General features: G+C 43.6%; 2 protein-coding genes across 4 annotated transcripts in view; one reads left to right on the top strand and one right to left on the bottom strand.

The window, feature by feature from the left end:
• The window catches only part of RIMS3 (regulating synaptic membrane exocytosis 3), a 52,023-nt gene extending 40,916 nt beyond the window's left edge, over positions 1 to 11,107 (top strand). Inside the window, exon 7 of the mRNA XM_038377517.2 lies at positions 112 to 11,107. Within this exon, the coding sequence (XP_038233445.1) occupies positions 112 to 324 (213 nt within the window). The 3' untranslated portion in view covers positions 325 to 11,107. The remainder of the gene's footprint in view (positions 1 to 111) is intronic.
• Positions 11,108 to 11,407: 300 nt separating this feature from the next.
• Positions 11,408 to 16,208, bottom strand: part of SMAP2 (small ArfGAP2) — a 35,492-nt gene continuing 30,691 nt past the window's right edge. For all 3 annotated transcript variants that reach the window (XM_038377514.2, XM_038377515.2, XM_043505926.1), the window contains 4 exons: positions 14,689 to 14,795; positions 14,389 to 14,554; positions 12,677 to 12,996; positions 11,408 to 11,630 (listed from right to left, as the gene is read on the bottom strand). In XM_038377514.2, coding sequence (XP_038233442.1) covers positions 11,505 to 11,630; positions 12,677 to 12,996; positions 14,389 to 14,554; positions 14,689 to 14,795 — 719 coding nt within the window. In that variant the 3' untranslated portion in view covers positions 11,408 to 11,504. The remainder of the gene's footprint in view (positions 11,631 to 12,676; positions 12,997 to 14,388; positions 14,555 to 14,688; positions 14,796 to 16,208) is intronic.

Here is a 16,208-nt window from a genome sequence, read left to right as displayed (position 1 = left end):
CTTCCCCCAGGTAAGTGCTGGGGGACGGGAGAAGAGTCCCAAGGTTTATATGATGCATGGAGCCCAGTCTGGGACAGGTTCAATTTAGCTAATGAGGGTTCTTCCTTGTAGGTGATTGTCTGGGGAGATTATGGCCGCATGGACCACAAGTGCTTCATGGGAATGGCGCAGATTGTCCTGGAAGAACTGGATCTCTCCAACATGGTCACAGGCTGGTACAAACTCTTCCCCACTTCCTCGCTGGCGGACTCCACCATCGGCCCTCTGACGCGTCGCCTCTCCCAGTCCTCTCTAGAGAGCTCCACAAGTCCTTCTTGCCCCTAAGGGTCAGGACTCAGGGCGGGGGTGGGAGGGAGGGAAGGAAACAAGCTGGCCTACCAAAACGTTCGGTGGAACGGCTGTAAATATTCTGTGTCTGGTTTTGTTTTGTTTTTTTCCCTCCCTGAAACGAGCTGCTCTCGACATGTTCTTCGCCAGCTGCAATGTTCCACCACGCAGGCAGGGGACTTTAAACGAGAGGGGAAGGGGGCGGGAAGGAGAAACAAGAACAAACTTGTGATGCAGAACAAGCGACGTGACTGACCAACAACCGATCCCAAGACTGTTACCGCATCTCATCGAGTCATATTCAGAAAGGAGTCAAACTAAGGACCGTATTTTTCATCTGAACAGCTGGCGGGAGCGTCTTGGATCCGATTCATTCAATCCCACTGCAAGTAGCATGTTAACTCTATTTTGTTTTGCCTCCGTTTTGTTTTCCTGATCATTGGGAAAAAAATAGCTTTTTTTTAAAAAACAAACAAACAAGAAAAATGAATATATTCAGCACTACTACTTTTTTTAACGGAATGTAGCATCTTATGATATTATGTAGCCTGCCATGTGCTAATTTAAAACACATTCTCTCTCTGCAATATCTAGGAGGGACACTCTCCCTACCGACAGGAACCATCCGCCAGTCACTTGCTGTTTTGGTAGATTCTTAACACAAATCTTGCAAGGTTGAGCAAGCAATCTGTTGGTCACTTTTTTTCTTGGTAGCATGTAGCCTGTGACAAATGACTCTGCCAAAGCAGTAGGGGAAGAAAAAGGTGCATTTGACCTGACTGTTATTTAAGTGTGTTATGGTTCTGACTTGATGTTCCACTCCCAAAGTGTAATAGATACCATGCCTCATACAACAGTTCCAACTAGGAGGAGGTGATGCAAAGGGAAGATTGCAATGATGGTTGAATTGAACTCCTAGTCAGTCTCATCTTTGCTCATTCACCCCCATGCGAGGTCCAACTTGTAGCTGAAAGGTTTCCATGCTCCATTACTGCATTTCAGGGAGCAAACAGAGGGTTTGTCAGAACATATACAGCCCATAATCAGAAAGAAGGGCTGAATGCACCTTTTCCCAACCCTCGATTCATTGGTATGCTGCAGGGAAACATCTCAGTTGTACCCACTGTGGATCTGGCGTAAGGGTGACGGATAGGTTACAAAACAAACTAGATGTTTTGAATTTATTACGATGAGTGTTGTTTTTGTTTTGTTTTGTTTTGTTTTGTTTTTAAAGCAGCATTCTGGTTCCCAAAGAGGACCAGTTCTTGTAGCAAAACCGAGAATTATGGAAGCTTTTTATGAAGGTGCCTAATGAAATTTGCCGAAAATACTCAGGGGAGACACCACTAGAAACTGCGGTTTCTTCATTAAAAAATAAATAAAAATTACACAATGACTGTCCTGAAGGATCAGTTTCCAAAACCAAGAGGTGGACAAGTGGTCAGACTGGAAAAAGACATGAGATTAATGGGGTATTTCTACCTAGCAGATATCTCTGACCTTCAGTCTTTAATACCAACTAACCAAAATCAAGGTTGAGTGTTTGTTTTTATTAGTATTGATTGGCAAAAAGAGAATTTCACAATGCACAGAGCACAAGGAATATCCTATGGTTCCTCTTGCATTGCTAGCAAGGATGAGCCAGCAAGAAATTATTACCGCAAAGAAACAAAAAAAGTAAACCTGAAGGGTAAGAACTTTGCTATGAAACCATCCCCTCCACAAAATGGAAACTGCCAGTCGGCAATGTACTTACTCTTTGGTGGCAGTCTTATGACACACAACCACCATCAAGATTTCAGCAACTTTGTGTCAAGGAATTTCAGCTGCTATAAATGTACATTGAATTTGCAACTTCACCAAACCAAAATATCTTGGGGTCACTGAGCGGGGACCAGGCTGGATTCTGCTTATTACAGATAGAGATAGGTCTGTTTGCTCCGCAGTCCCCAGGATCTCATGTTTTTCTTCCAAGGAACCAGAGCCTGGTCTGCTATGGTGGAGGAGTGATTGTTCAGTACAAGCAATATACACTGATTTCCAAGTTCAGACTTAAAGGCGGTCCTGCTGGTCCACTGTACGGTTTTACCTTAGAGACGGAGTGGGTTATTTGAGGAGGCCCATTTTGTGCCCGGCTTATTGGAACTGGAAGAAGGTGATGACACGAATTTAGGTTCCTTCCAGAGCATGATCCTGTTACCTGATGTCCACCTTGGCTAGCTGGACTCGGTTTCTTTGCTCCTGAGTGCTGGATTTTTGAATATGTAGGAGGGCAGGTGTCTGAAGAGGACAAGCTTTCAAGGAAGTGATCTTCTCCTTCAGATGAACATCATCTCTGCTTTTGCTTTGGCCACTCAAGTTTTAGAAGGGAAAAAAAAAGGACAACCCAGCCTTTCTTTGCTGGACAAATTAGCAGGTCTGATTTGAGTTGGAAGTTGAGCTGAGCATTGAGAGGCCAGCTTGGACACAGTATGAAAGCTTGTTAGATGTCTTGTTCATTAACTTGGACTCAAGTAAGCAGGTTCTTTCCCTTTCCTTCAACACACATCATGCTGTCTCTAAATATCTGAGTTAGTACCGTAGCTTCACAAACAAACAAACAACCCATTATTTTCAGAACCAATGGAAGGGATGTGGCAACTTCAACCCCAACCAACTCTTAGCATAATACTTTGCTGAAGATAAAGTGGGGACGTCTGCAGAGACTTTTCCCAGGATAGCACTCTAAGGCCACCTAGAACAAAGACAATTGGGGTTGTATATCCACAACAGCGTACAAATCGTACAGTCTCCAATACGGTCTGCCACTCTCATGTGAGCAGTAGCTGGAAAAATCTACTCATGTTGATGTGTGGAAAATCCAGTGCCAGAACAAAAGAACTGTAATCTGAAGGACATGCTCGGATTCTCTGGGGAACAACCTGGACACTCCTGAGTGTTTGGGGTTTTTTTTATTATTATTATTAATAAACATTCTATGCTTTGGAAGATAACAATGTAACTAGAATCAGAACAAATTTCACCCCGGATTCCTTTTCAGTATAAACTGAAGTCTTGCTGCTAGGCAGTAACTCTGAAAAGCAAAGCACATGGATTCGAGGGAATGATTCTTTCTGCTCCCCAAGATGGGTTGGCATAGCAAAGCCACCATGCTGAGGACTTCAGATGGCTGCCATCGTCCTCTACACAAACTGTAGCCCCATCAAATCTTTTGTTGCTTCACTCTCAGCGCTGCCTGGCCAGCCCAACCCCTGGACCTCATTTACATTGGGGGACTTGTAGAGGGACAGGGCAAGTTTTAATTTGGGTTGCAAAAAAAAAAAAAAAAGACAATACTCAAGTATCGTGTTTACACTGTGACGTCAGCTCCTTTTTTATTTTCTTACACATGAGATCCAGTGTCAGACATTTCCCTCACTCAGACAAAAAAACACTCAGTCCGAGCTGCTTTTCTACACGCTACATAAAAGTCCCTACAGACCTAATAGAGAACAAAGTTTCAGCTGAGGGGAGCAGGAGGAAATGTTCTACTGCAAAAGGGCATTTCTTGTCTGTTACGTGGTTTATGATGGCTGGCTGCAAGCATTACTCATCAGTTACTCATTGCACTCTCTCCCCATCATTTCTTTGGTCAGGAAAGGAACCTCAAACCCACCCACATGCCTCTACTGCCCAGGGGCACTGCTGAGGAGGGCATTTGCAGACTGTCTGTTTTAGTCTGGGCATAACCAGTGCCCATGCCCCCCCAAAAAGGGGGGGCCAGATGTGAGGATAATAAATACTTAGGACTTCTCGCTGAGCTCACGTACACCAGGAATGAGTTGGCAGAAGTCAGTGGGGTTACATATTAATGCAAGTGAGATCAGAATCCAACCCCAGACATCCTGGTGGAGTTAAAAGGATAAGCGTGGCCCAGAATGTTTCCCCTTTGAGGTCTGGTGCTAAAAACCTGCAACGAAGTCCAAGCAAAACCAGTTATAGCCATGTAACGCGGCGGGAGCACTGCATCGTCTTGATGTATAACTAAATTGCTGGAAGCTAGAGACAGGCCTGATGTAGCAAATTTAGATCGGGAAAGTTTTGGTCCCTGAGTCCAGGAAACTGGCTCAGGCCCTTCTCACCTGGAAATTAGCTCCAACTTAGCCTGAAGCATTCCCACAACTGCTGGGGCTTGCTCCAAGCTCGTAACAAAACATGAAGCTTTTCATGCAGCTTCAGCTTTTGTTGCACACGTTTCACGTGGCCTTCTTGCGAGCCGAGGGCATTATTACACTGAAAGGCCAGAGCTCGTGCTATGGCTCTGAAGGCACCTGTAACCATGAGAAAGAAAGCACACCCAGATGTGATGACAAGCACTGGCTCACCCCACTGCTGCTGGAAGATGCTGCAAAACACCAGTATGTCCAAAAACATATACTCAATGCATGGGCCAGTGTAGCAGGTGATTTCTGTCCAGCATACCTGGTACATAAGGCAGTAGCAAACAGGGAGGAATGGCCTGACAACCATCACAGTTCTGTCAGCTTCATGGTATTCTAAAAGGGAATGAAGAATTGGGGGGGGGGGTCATCCAGCTGCTCTGCAGTTGCGTTTCTAAGTCCATGAAGCTGTACCAGAAAAAGCCATAGGCAGCTGAGATTAGACTAAGTGCTTCCTGTACAGGTATCTACCCCAGATCTCCGCCCCCCTCTCTGACATCAGGAACAAATGTGTCACCTGGGGCACGCTTCTATAGATGAAGCTGATTGGTTTTCAAAGACTGCGACGAAGCCATTGGTCAAAGGAGTTGGGTCTGGGTTACCTTTGCTGATAGGAGGAATCCCATTCTGTTGAGTGTCTTGGAAACTTGTTTGGTTTTAGCATTGAGTTGACATGACAAAGCCACAGCATGTGTGTTTTTCTAATGCACTTATAATTACCTTTGTATTACTGAAAAGGGTGTTGGCATACCCAGGAGCAGAGGAGGGCCTTGAACGGTACAAAGCCATCTATATAAACAGCACTGGCTTTACTGATTCAGGCTTAAATAATCCACCTCTGCTCGACTCTTACAAACCGCGTACAACTTTTGTGGATTGGTGGGGCAGTTTGTGGAATACGCACTCGTATGCTTCCTCTGAGGAATGTGTTTAACTGTGCTAGAAAATACCAGCATTTGAAGGGTTAAACAAGAGCTTTCAGCCACCATGCCGCTTGGTGGTTGCATTGGAAGCACAGAAGGACACCTTCTACATCACAGAGGGCAGAAAGACATCCCCTGCTTTCCAAAGGCTTCTGTAACAGCTGTTTCAGTTGACAGCCCGTTTCACAAGGGCGAGCATAGGAAGAAGCAGTAGGGGCTAAACCAGTTGTTAGAGGGTCACGGTGTGCTAGAAAAGTTTGACTGATTGTAGGGAAGCCTGCCCGGGGTGGCGGGGAGGGGGAAGAATCTGCTTTACATGTAATTTGGAAGCATGTGTGGCAGCTAGGAAATAAAACAGGTGTGCTAGAGACCTGAAATTAGAACCTTCACCACCGCAGTGTAGAAAGGAAATTATGTAAAATAGAATCTTAAGCGGTCACACCTATAACAACTGTTCTCTGTGAAATCAATTACACCAATCAGCATCAGCCTGGGCCCAAGACTTGGAAAAGCAGGTTCTTAAGGCGAGATCTGAGAACTGAGGAAAAGTTTTGTAAACGTTTGTCTCACTATTAGAGTAAAGCTGTCGTGTCTTTAAAAAAAAAAAAGTCTTAGATCTTGTCTAGTGTATTTCCCTGGATCCTGGAAGGTAACATAGTAGCATCACAAAGCTGTAGAACTTCAGTATGGACACTACTTATGCCGATGGGAGGGGTTCTCCCATTGCTGCAATTAATCCACTTCCCCAAGAGGTGGTAGCTGGGTCAACAGATGAATTCTTCAGTCGATCTGGCATTGTCTACACCAGGAGTTAGGTTGGCATAGCTACATCTCTCAGGAGTGTGGATTTTTCACATCCGAGAGATGCAGCTATGCCACTGTAAGCTGCCAGCGTAGACCACCCCCCAAAAAAGCAACTCACAGTTTGGCTACAAGCACAAGACCCAATGACTGGTGCAGGCTCTCTACCCTTTCAGAACTCAGATCATTGGTATACCTCATGTTTTTATAATCAGGGTTTAGCACACAGTCTTGTATTCTGGATGGGTTTTTTATTTTAAATGTTGGTGACGAAGGCTTGCTTGTAGTAGGTCTGGTCCTTGCTTTGATTGTCAAACTAGTGATTGCTGAGCTAAATGGGAAATGATGCAAGAAGCAGGAAGGTTTTCAGGACTGTTAGAATTCAGCTAGATAGTACACCATCACTGCAAAGCTGGTTTTAATTTCTCTTCCTTTCATCTACCTGGGCATCTCTAAAAGGTGTAGCCAACCCTGCATCTTATCCAGAAGGCTGCTGCTTAACTTGGCATACAAGGATGTTAGAGAAATACTGCTTCTCTGCCTAATGAGATCTCCCCCCACCTTTTTTTAAATAAAAAGGGCCAGGCGTGAAGTCAGTATGTCTCCGATGTGAAAATGAAGGCACTCAAGTAGCCATTGAGAAGCGAGGGTTTTGCTGGGATCTTGCTCCATCATTGCAGCATTTGCATTTAGTTCAGATGGAAAAAGGAAGTCTCAGAAACATGCAAAAAGGGGTTTTATTGAGCTCTGAAGAGTGTTAGCAAATGACTTGGTTGTTTCTAAAGGGATTACTGTCAATTCCTGGATATTGACAAGACTTCCTAGCACTTGCGAGAAAGGTGGATTTTTGTCTTATGTTTATTGCAAGGAACTTGATGCAATGTTTTCTGATGCCAGAGATGGCATCTTATTTTCTCGGGTTGTAGCTGCACTACCCTAATCTGTAACCGACTGGCCAGGTGTTCTGGCATCGAATGCCTCTCGGACGTTAGCACTTTGATGTTGGTGGCCTTGTTTTTCTTAGAAAAGGGCTTGATCTTTTCATGCAGTTAAAGCTAAATAAATTTCCCCCATCGTGTTGTCCCACTCCCCACTTCAAACAAAATATTGACTCTAACAAAGCACATGGAGCACTACAGCCGTGTCCAGCACCCACTGAGTCTGTCATTAATGGCCAGAGTTTATAGCTTGACTATAAAAACCTGCCACCGGGGGGGGGGGGGGGGGAAGAGTTGCTCGAGCAGCCCTGATGCAGAATTAAAGTCAGTCTTTGACATTTGGCTATTTTAAAGCTACAGCAATTAAGAAAGAGGGTGGAGTTTTCAGAAAGACCCAAGGCCCAGATCCCCCAAAGGTATTTAGGTATCTAACTCCTATTGAAGTTAGTGGGCATTAGGCACATAGGTACTTTTGAGGATTGGGGCTTACTTCACATAGGAGCGCCAATCCCCTCAAAAGTCAATGGAATTTATATTTCGAAGTTGCCAAGGTCTTTTGGAAAAGCAGATGTTCACTTTCAGCTCCTACAATATTTTCAACTTGTAGCCATATAGGCCATCCATTTAAATCTGGTCTGGGCTCTTAATTTAAAAAGCAAGCAAGGGATAGAGATTCAAAGGGCCAGTAGCACACACTGGCAACAAGGAGAGAGTTTTCATTGAGGGGGGTCCAAAATTAAACACTCTTAAGCAGACCAGGTGGTATCTTAGAGCGCTTCCTAATGCCCAAGAGCCCTGCCTGTACAGCTAGTCATTGCTTTAGAAAGTTGAAAAGAAAACAAGCTTTTGTTGTTTAGGTAGGTGAAGCATTATTTGGTTTATAGAGGTATAGGGTGAATCAGTACCACCTTATATTCAGATTATCTAAACCTGTACTGCACCAGTTGTAACAGATGGTTTGGATCACGGACACCAATATGAGCATTATGTACGGACAGCCCAAACACCATCTCCTGAACTCAGTACAGTAATAGAAGGGGTTAGTGGTCCACTTGCAATTGGCACTCCACGGTTTAAGAGGTTAGGCATGCCTCAAATGCCTATTAACCATGATTTAAGAACTGTACAGAAGCTTTTTAAAAGCAACAGGCATCTTGATTAAATGGCAGATGGCACAAAGGACATACACCCTATTTTTCATCTGAAAGTCAGAACAGGTATGCAGTCTGTAACAGAACCTACTGCCCCTCTTCAGTGCTGGGATGGCTTTATTTTGATAGGGAAGAACTAATTTGCTAAAATCAGATAAGTAGGCAACAGGTTTGGGGATTCCTTACTAAATTAATCAGTCTTATTGGTTTTATAGTTTTGAAATAAGCTGTCTCTTAATGACAGATTCATAACAGCAACTTTGTATTGAAATAAATTCACAGAAGGGGTGAATTACTGATTTTAACCCCAATTCCATTGTTTAAGACAAGGGGATGGGCCTAAGATGGGTACTCAAGAAAGGTAATAGATTAAAAAAGCAAATGGCAATTTTATACCTGTGCTATGTAATGTTTTATATGTGTGTGGTCTTTCCTAACGTAAAACTCTTGTATTTTTGTGGTTTATATGCAGCAGGACTGATGGATTTGAGGGTGCACGTTATTTTGTAAAATATTCTTAGCCAATTTGCAAAGAAGAAACAAAAATAAGATGTTCATATTCTTCATTGGCTTGTACCTGCATGTACAGTATTTGGGCAGCAAGTAAAGATGATTAAAGTCAGTTTGAAAACCTCTTTGCTTCACCTACATTTGGGCTGCAGAACCTTTCATATAGGAAACTCCCTTAACCTTTGACTTCCAACTACATGTTTGAGGCTGTTTGCTAGATTCAAAAAAGTGAGCTGAATTCTGCAAGACTCTTGATACAAAGTATGGATTTGCTACTGCTGTTTTTGAAATGGTCACCATTGTTTGATGCACAAGCTTAATGGCCACAGTTCAGAGGAAAAGAAAATGCAATGCAATGCTGGACATGGTATACTATTCATCTCTCAACAGCGATGGCAGAGAATACTTTAGTGGATTGGGAAAAAAAACATATGCAAGTGACTAAGAACACTATATAGCAAGGTAGATTTCTTCCTCACCAAGCCATTGTTCCGGTAGCACCCTAAGGCATGAGAACTGAAACCACTCAAAGTTCTCATCTGGAATAACTGCATATTCTTATCAAGGTATTTGCCTTTATTATCCAATACCAGAAAAGTATTTCATTTCGTATCCATGTCATTTAGGTTAGGTGACCCCTTTGGTTCTTGTACTACAGGATAAAGAAAGTTTCAAGAGTTTGCCTTCACTACATTTTATACATTTTCTGATGCCGTTTCTCATTTTCCACAAACCTTATGCTATCAGCACAACAGGCTCTGCACCGACCCTGCTTCTGTAGAAACACCCTGAAATTTAGGCTATTTTTCATTTCTACTGTATATATGTGCAGTTGACTAAATACAGAAGCAGCAACTGCTGACCGAAGTGGATGATTTCACTTCGCATTCTCCACCTGCCACTTCCTAGGTGCAGAGAATTTGACACCCTGCCATCTACAAGTTTAATAAAAATATTAGTTCAGGATGTTTTCCTACAAGGGGTCCTTGCTCTGGAACATTTCGCCACAATAGGAGTGCATGCATTATCCATGAATCTACATGACTGACCAGCAAAAATGTAAAACAAGTTTTGCAAATTCAGTGTGTCAATTTCATCTGCAAAAGACATAGTAGCACTGTTGACAAACTGAGCAGAGATGTAATTTAAAGATCACCTAAATTTATCCATTCTTGAGAAGTTGTGGGAAACCAGATTCTTTAAGATTTATTAAGATATTAAAAACTTATCAGAGGATCTGGTCACAGCATTATAACCCGACAGTTAAGACTGCTGTATGGCGGAGAGAACAGAATTGTGTGTACAGTGTTCAAGTTTTATTTGCCTTGCTGTATGCACAATTTAGTTAAGATAGATGGATTTTAGTTAACCAGGTGCAAACACTGTTGATTTGCAAGTCACTTTTAATTAAAAAAGTTCAAATTTGCATGTAGACAAGTCCTTAGAATCCTGGGCCAGATAAGCAGTACAGTTGTGTTCTAGTCTAATAAAGTGGACATGTTCCCATGGACTAAAGGGAGAGCAAACATTTGATTAGGTATCTGACCCCTGAACCCAGAGGTGATTAACTCGTTGTATCACTGATGATTTGACAGATTCCAAATGAAATATTTAAGAGCCAAAAAAAATATAAAGTCAACTGATGTTTCACTGCAATCTTTTATTAAGGAATTTACATATACACAGGATAAAGTAAACCAAGTATGTCTCACTTTTTTGCTCACGCTGATGAAATCTTTCAAATGTATGCTTTCTAGTGAGGTGGCTGTGAAGGACAAGAAAAACCTGCCCCCTCGCCCCTCCTTCCATGCTTCGGTATCAGAATGTCAAGAGAAAGCTGGGAATGGGGACTACACAAGAACAAAACAGATATGAAAAAAGTATAAATTAGAATGTCATGGTAATTTTAAAAGTGTAAGAAATACTTGTGATGGGCTCTTGGCCCTCTATAAATTAATTATCTTGGTTAGTTCATTAAAAGATTTTTTTTGTTTTAAATTACATCAACACCACAGATTAGACAGAAAAAGCCACTCTGAAGAAGTGCAAAGTTTCACATTCCAAACACAGTGTGTGTCCCATCTTGTGTGACACTCCTGTTTGGTTCCAGGAGGGGTCTTCAACATGACTTTGGTTCCAATGAAGATTGACTAGACAAGCACAGAGAGGCCTCAGCTCGAAAGAACGCCACAGCAAGAGAGAAGAACAGAGGTGGCAAGATTTAGGTTGGATTAAAATCCAGCTCCTCAGGGGCTTTCCCTTAGCAAACAAAAACCCACCAATACAATTTTCTTTAAATCCAACTCCCAAAAGCCCGATGTGAACGTAATTCACAGCTACCTCAATTATCCCTCCCCTGAGATGCCAAGGAGAAGGGGGAGACCGTGACCCCAAGAGCATTTGCATTTCACCGTGCTTAATGCAGGAGTTGAAAGTGGTGTTCTGGTCACCGAGATTTCCCTGTGGTTTTGACAGTGAAAGGAAGAGATGGGTCTCAGTTATGGGGAACTGAAAGACTCAGGCTGAACAGAGAGCCAGAAACAAACCCTGAATGTCTCATGGAGCAGTTTTAAAACAGAACAAAGGCAAAAAAAAAAAAAAAAAAAAAAAAAAAAAAAAAAAAAAAAGTGGTCATAATACTGGGGAGGAAGAGGGTTATTTCCACATCTGAGAGCTGAGGGTTTGATTGGTTCCCTGAGCACTTCCTCCGCCCATTGACTGTCCATATCCCATCATGCCATTAGCTCCATAAAAGTTCATCCCAGCCATCTGCTGGGTCATCTGAGAAGGAAAGGAGACAAGCCAGGTCAGGGAAACCATTCTAACACAGCAGGAAAAAAAAAAAGAAAGAAAGAAAGAAAGAAAATCTAGACCCCAGGCCAGGAAAGCACTTGGTACAGGCTTAAAGTTCAGCACATGGGATAGTCCTATTGACTTTTATGGGACTAAAGCACAGACTTCACATTAAGTACGTGCTGGGGATCCAAGCCTTAGAGGGGGAAAAGCCGTGTAACCAAAAGGTAGGTAAGGAGTCTGGTTCTTGCTGCTTGACAAGTCGCTTGCCAGAGACTGCTGAAGTGACAGCTCAATCTAATGTATTTTGCTGAAACGAAAGGCCAAAGACAAGGCAACAGTCTCATTTCCTACGGTATCCTAGAGGCCTGTTACATACAATCTAATTAGAGCCAGATTGAAAACACACCCTATTTATCCCAGTACAGAAGCATCATACCCTGCCAACTTCTTATGAAGTCAGAAATAAGACAGGCAATGAGGCTTAGAGTATAAGCATGCAGGAAGATTCATCTAGAGCCAGCTCCCCTCTTTGCAGTTCTGGGTGACGTGGTAGTCATGGAATAACTCTCGCCTGTGCCTTGTGGCATCTAGGCCACACAGAGTTGTGAGAACTTTCCAATGGCAGCAATTCAGTCTGCTCATGTAACACCTCCTATTCCAGCCCTGGGTTAAATGACTGAGCTCTGCCCTGGAGCACGTTTATTTCAGTTCTGAGGTTTGGTGGGCAGGGTTTTACCAAACTGCACAATGGTTTTGCAATTTGGACCACTACAGAGAAAGCTCTGATGCTAAGGAGGACACGACAAGTGATTAGAATGGGGCTTAGCTGCCAAGACTCCTGGCTCTCCCAGTGTCCTAAGATACCCTGGGCAAGTTATAGCCTTTCCATCCCTCCGTCTGCCCATCTCCAAGAAGGGATCCACCTTCCAGGCTGCTGCCATCATTCATTTCGTATTTGTGAAGCATTTTAAGATCCTCGGAAGAAAGGCAAATACTAAACCTTGATTCGAGCAGGAACAAATCCTTCTCACCTGCGCAATGTTCCACTGAAGCTGCTGAGCTGGCTGCACACCATACACTGGCTGTGGAACCGTGGCCATGCCAGCAACATACCCGGCCTGCTGTGCTGACATCATTCCATTGGGGACGCCAATGACAGCTGTCTGCATGCCACCCACGTATCCAGCTGGGATAGCCATGGGGCTCACCATCCCTGGAGCTCCTGGTTGTGCCATCATTCCTACTGGCGGGGCCATCATGCCTCCAGGCATGCTGCTGGGTGGGGCAACACCTGGAAAGCCAGTGTACGCTGGAGGGTATGCCATCGGAGCTGGGGCCATGAACATTGCTCCTGGAATAGGGAAGAAGGTAAGTGGTCATAGGGGGGGAAAAAAAACTCTCAACGCTGATTTTTGGGAAACTGGGATTTGGCTGACACATGCCTTGAGCACAATTGCCACACACTTATTTGGTATTGCAAGAACTGAAATAGGTCCTTTTAAAAGAAATATAGGGCTGGCCGACTGCTAGTATTCTGCAGACTGGAGTTCCAGTTCTGGTCCATTACTCCCCAGGCCAACAAACGCAACGTAGATGCAGCATATTCAAACCCTGGGACAAGTCCCTCCGATCACCATGACTCCTGAGCAGGAGGCAGTGCACCAACTGGATCCAAATGTAATCTGTCCTCTGCCAGGAGACTGGCAGTTCTGGGGAGGAGGGGGGTATTAAAGCATGCAAAACAGGATGAATAAAACTCAAGGACTAGAAGACGCAAGAAATCAACAGGGGAGGAAGAGGTATCCATGGACAAAAAGGCTCCTCTTGCTAACTCTGAAGGAGCTAAATTGCAATTGCACTTCAGTATTGTCACTGCATAGCGATACCCTTGCTAGAACGAGGAGACATCATGAGCATTTTAAATGCAAATATCAAGAACAGGGGTATAAGACCTACTTGGAGGACAGGGCAGAATTCCCCTGTAATTACTGCCCATGGACGGCAGTATAAGGTGGTCTACATACAATTCTCAACACTGCAGAAATCCACAAGGTCAAAGGGAAGTCTGCACACAGATCAAGGGGCCCGTATGCACAAACTAAACTGGGGGTTATTATTCAGGACCTTATCTCACTCAGTAAGGATCAGTTGAGAAATATGTTCCCCTTCAAAGCCACTGCTCTATCTGCTTGGTTTCTTTCCCTCCTTTTGTGAGTCTCTAGCTCTTCCCTCCATTTCCTTCCCTAAAACACAATTCCCACCTACTGGTGGGCATCCCTCAAGCCCTTCCCCATTCCACCCACTAAAAGGATCAGCAAGTGAATACCTAATGCTGGCAGTGAAGTAGAGTTGACACTGAGATTAACAGAAGACAAGGAGTCCATCCCCTAAAGCTGCCTGAAGATATCACTGCATTGGCTCACACCTGAAAGGTTTTCTTCACAACCATGAGAGCTAGATTTTTATTTAAAAAAAAAGAAAGGAATCTGGACAGTCCAAATACATTCTGCAGGCTACATAAATACACCGTGCAGGCCAGAGCGAGCCCATAGATTGTACATTTTACACCCCAAAACAAAAAGGAATTCCTCAAGGAATACGTGCTCTCTTGTAACAGGTCTCATTAATCCAAAAAGATTGCACTAGAAGGAATTCAAATCTGTCAGTTTAAAGCTCTCAGGACATCCCAATCAGTGGAAGAAACTTTTAGCTCATTCCCTCCTTCCCCGACAATATGCAGTACCTTGGGCAGGCATCTGGGGTGTCTGAGAACCATACAGGGAAAGAATAGAGTCTTTAGAGAGTTGTTTCTTTCCCGTTTCCTCCACTTTACTTCCTGGCTCAGGAAAAAGGTTCAGGTTTTCAGGAACAGACCCAGCGCTTCCAGCTGTTGGCATAGAGCCAGTGACCTGGGGAGAAAAAAAAGACGACCGTGACAGGCTCATCTTTGTGAACACTGAGGATGAAAACATGCAGGCCTTCTCCATGCTCAATGTAGTCACCTAACAGTGTTTGGGGAAGTCTATGACCACACACTACTCACCTTGGAGTCAGAGAGTGAGTTAGATTCCACAGAACCAAAGAGATCTAGATCCTTCTCTAAACTGCTGCTGGGTCTTCCATTTGGGACAGTGCTGGTCACAGGAGCATCTGAGAGACATTTAAAGGTTAGATGCCTAATATGGCTGCCAGCTGAGGTAAGGTGGCAAGTGGTCCGCCAAATAAGCTGCCCTGTGCAGGGACTGCAGATTAAGGTGGAGCCCTACATGACCCAAGCGGCCCACTGCTTGGCTCTTTGCTTTGCTTCCCCACCCAGTGCAGCAAAATTCCTTTTGGTACAAAAAGCATCCTGCCGTATGCTGAGCCACTGCCACCCTTCCTGAAACCCAAAGCAGCAGGCACGGGTGGAAGCAAATCACTGCTGCAAACATTGTTTTGCTACCGTAGCACAGCTGCTGCGCAGAGGACAGCACATGAATATTTCTGCTACAACGTCAAGTGCTGGAGCTACATTAGGTGCACTGGAGGGCTTTGCTTTGGCTACTCTTGGGAGTTACATTTCCCTCATTCACTTGCAGCAGGAAATAAGCACTACAAGTCTTATTAGAACTCACGTTTCTATTCAGACCCCTTCACAAACCACCATCTGCGGCATTCAGAGGCACATTCTGCCCTGAACTTGATTAGGAATCACTGAAGCATGGGTTTTTAGCACTACCGTTTGCCACCCTGAGAGAATCTTACGCTGGCAGGAGTGCCTCATGCACAAAGCTATTCAAAGGTAACCTGCAAAACATTTTTTAAAACCTGAACCACAATAGACTCGTGCACCAAAGAGCAAGAGTAGGAGTGCTCTGCTGGTGCATAGGGCCATACGATGTCAGTTTTAGGTGGCATATTGTTACTGGGATAAATTTTCGCAGGGAGGATTATACCCCTCTGGGATAGAAAGTTGACTTGTTTAGTTTCACTTATATTTAAATTCCTAAAGAATCAAACTGCTTGGAAATCTAAAATTACATCCATAGGCTACCTCTATGCTCCAAAGGACATCACAAAAGATGGCATCTTTAAAAGGAAAAATGTTTGTGTGCTGAATGCCCTAGATACCAGGTAATTTCCATAGCTGTAATCCTCACCCACTGTAATATAGCATGCTAAAGTGGATTAAAGGATTTTTATTTAATTTGAATTAAATACAGTTTCCTTTTAAAATAAAATATTTAAAATTAAATATCAAATTATGACAACCCATATTAAGGCCTAAACTTATATTAGGTCTATTCAAGTCAATTACATAAAAATATTCAATGTTTACTGCTGAAATTTTAAAGAAACTGAAACCACTGAACTGGTAAAAGTCACTGGCTAAGTAATTGGAACCAGAGTTGGCTAAGTCCACTTTTGACAGAAGTATCCTCTTCTGCAGGTACAGAGAATATTTTTTTCACTGCAGTTAATTTAGTTCAACTAGTTCCTGGAAAGTTGAGAAACTGACTGGGATTTTAAAAAAAAGCACGAAAAAGCAGTTCCCCAGCCCCACCCCTTCTAATCTATGAAGAG

This window comes from Dermochelys coriacea, chromosome 19 (genome assembly GCF_009764565.3).
Source record: "Dermochelys coriacea isolate rDerCor1 chromosome 19, rDerCor1.pri.v4, whole genome shotgun sequence".
Classification (NCBI taxonomy): domain Eukaryota; kingdom Metazoa; phylum Chordata; order Testudines; family Dermochelyidae; genus Dermochelys; species Dermochelys coriacea.
This window is presented reverse-complemented; position numbering and strand designations above follow the sequence as displayed.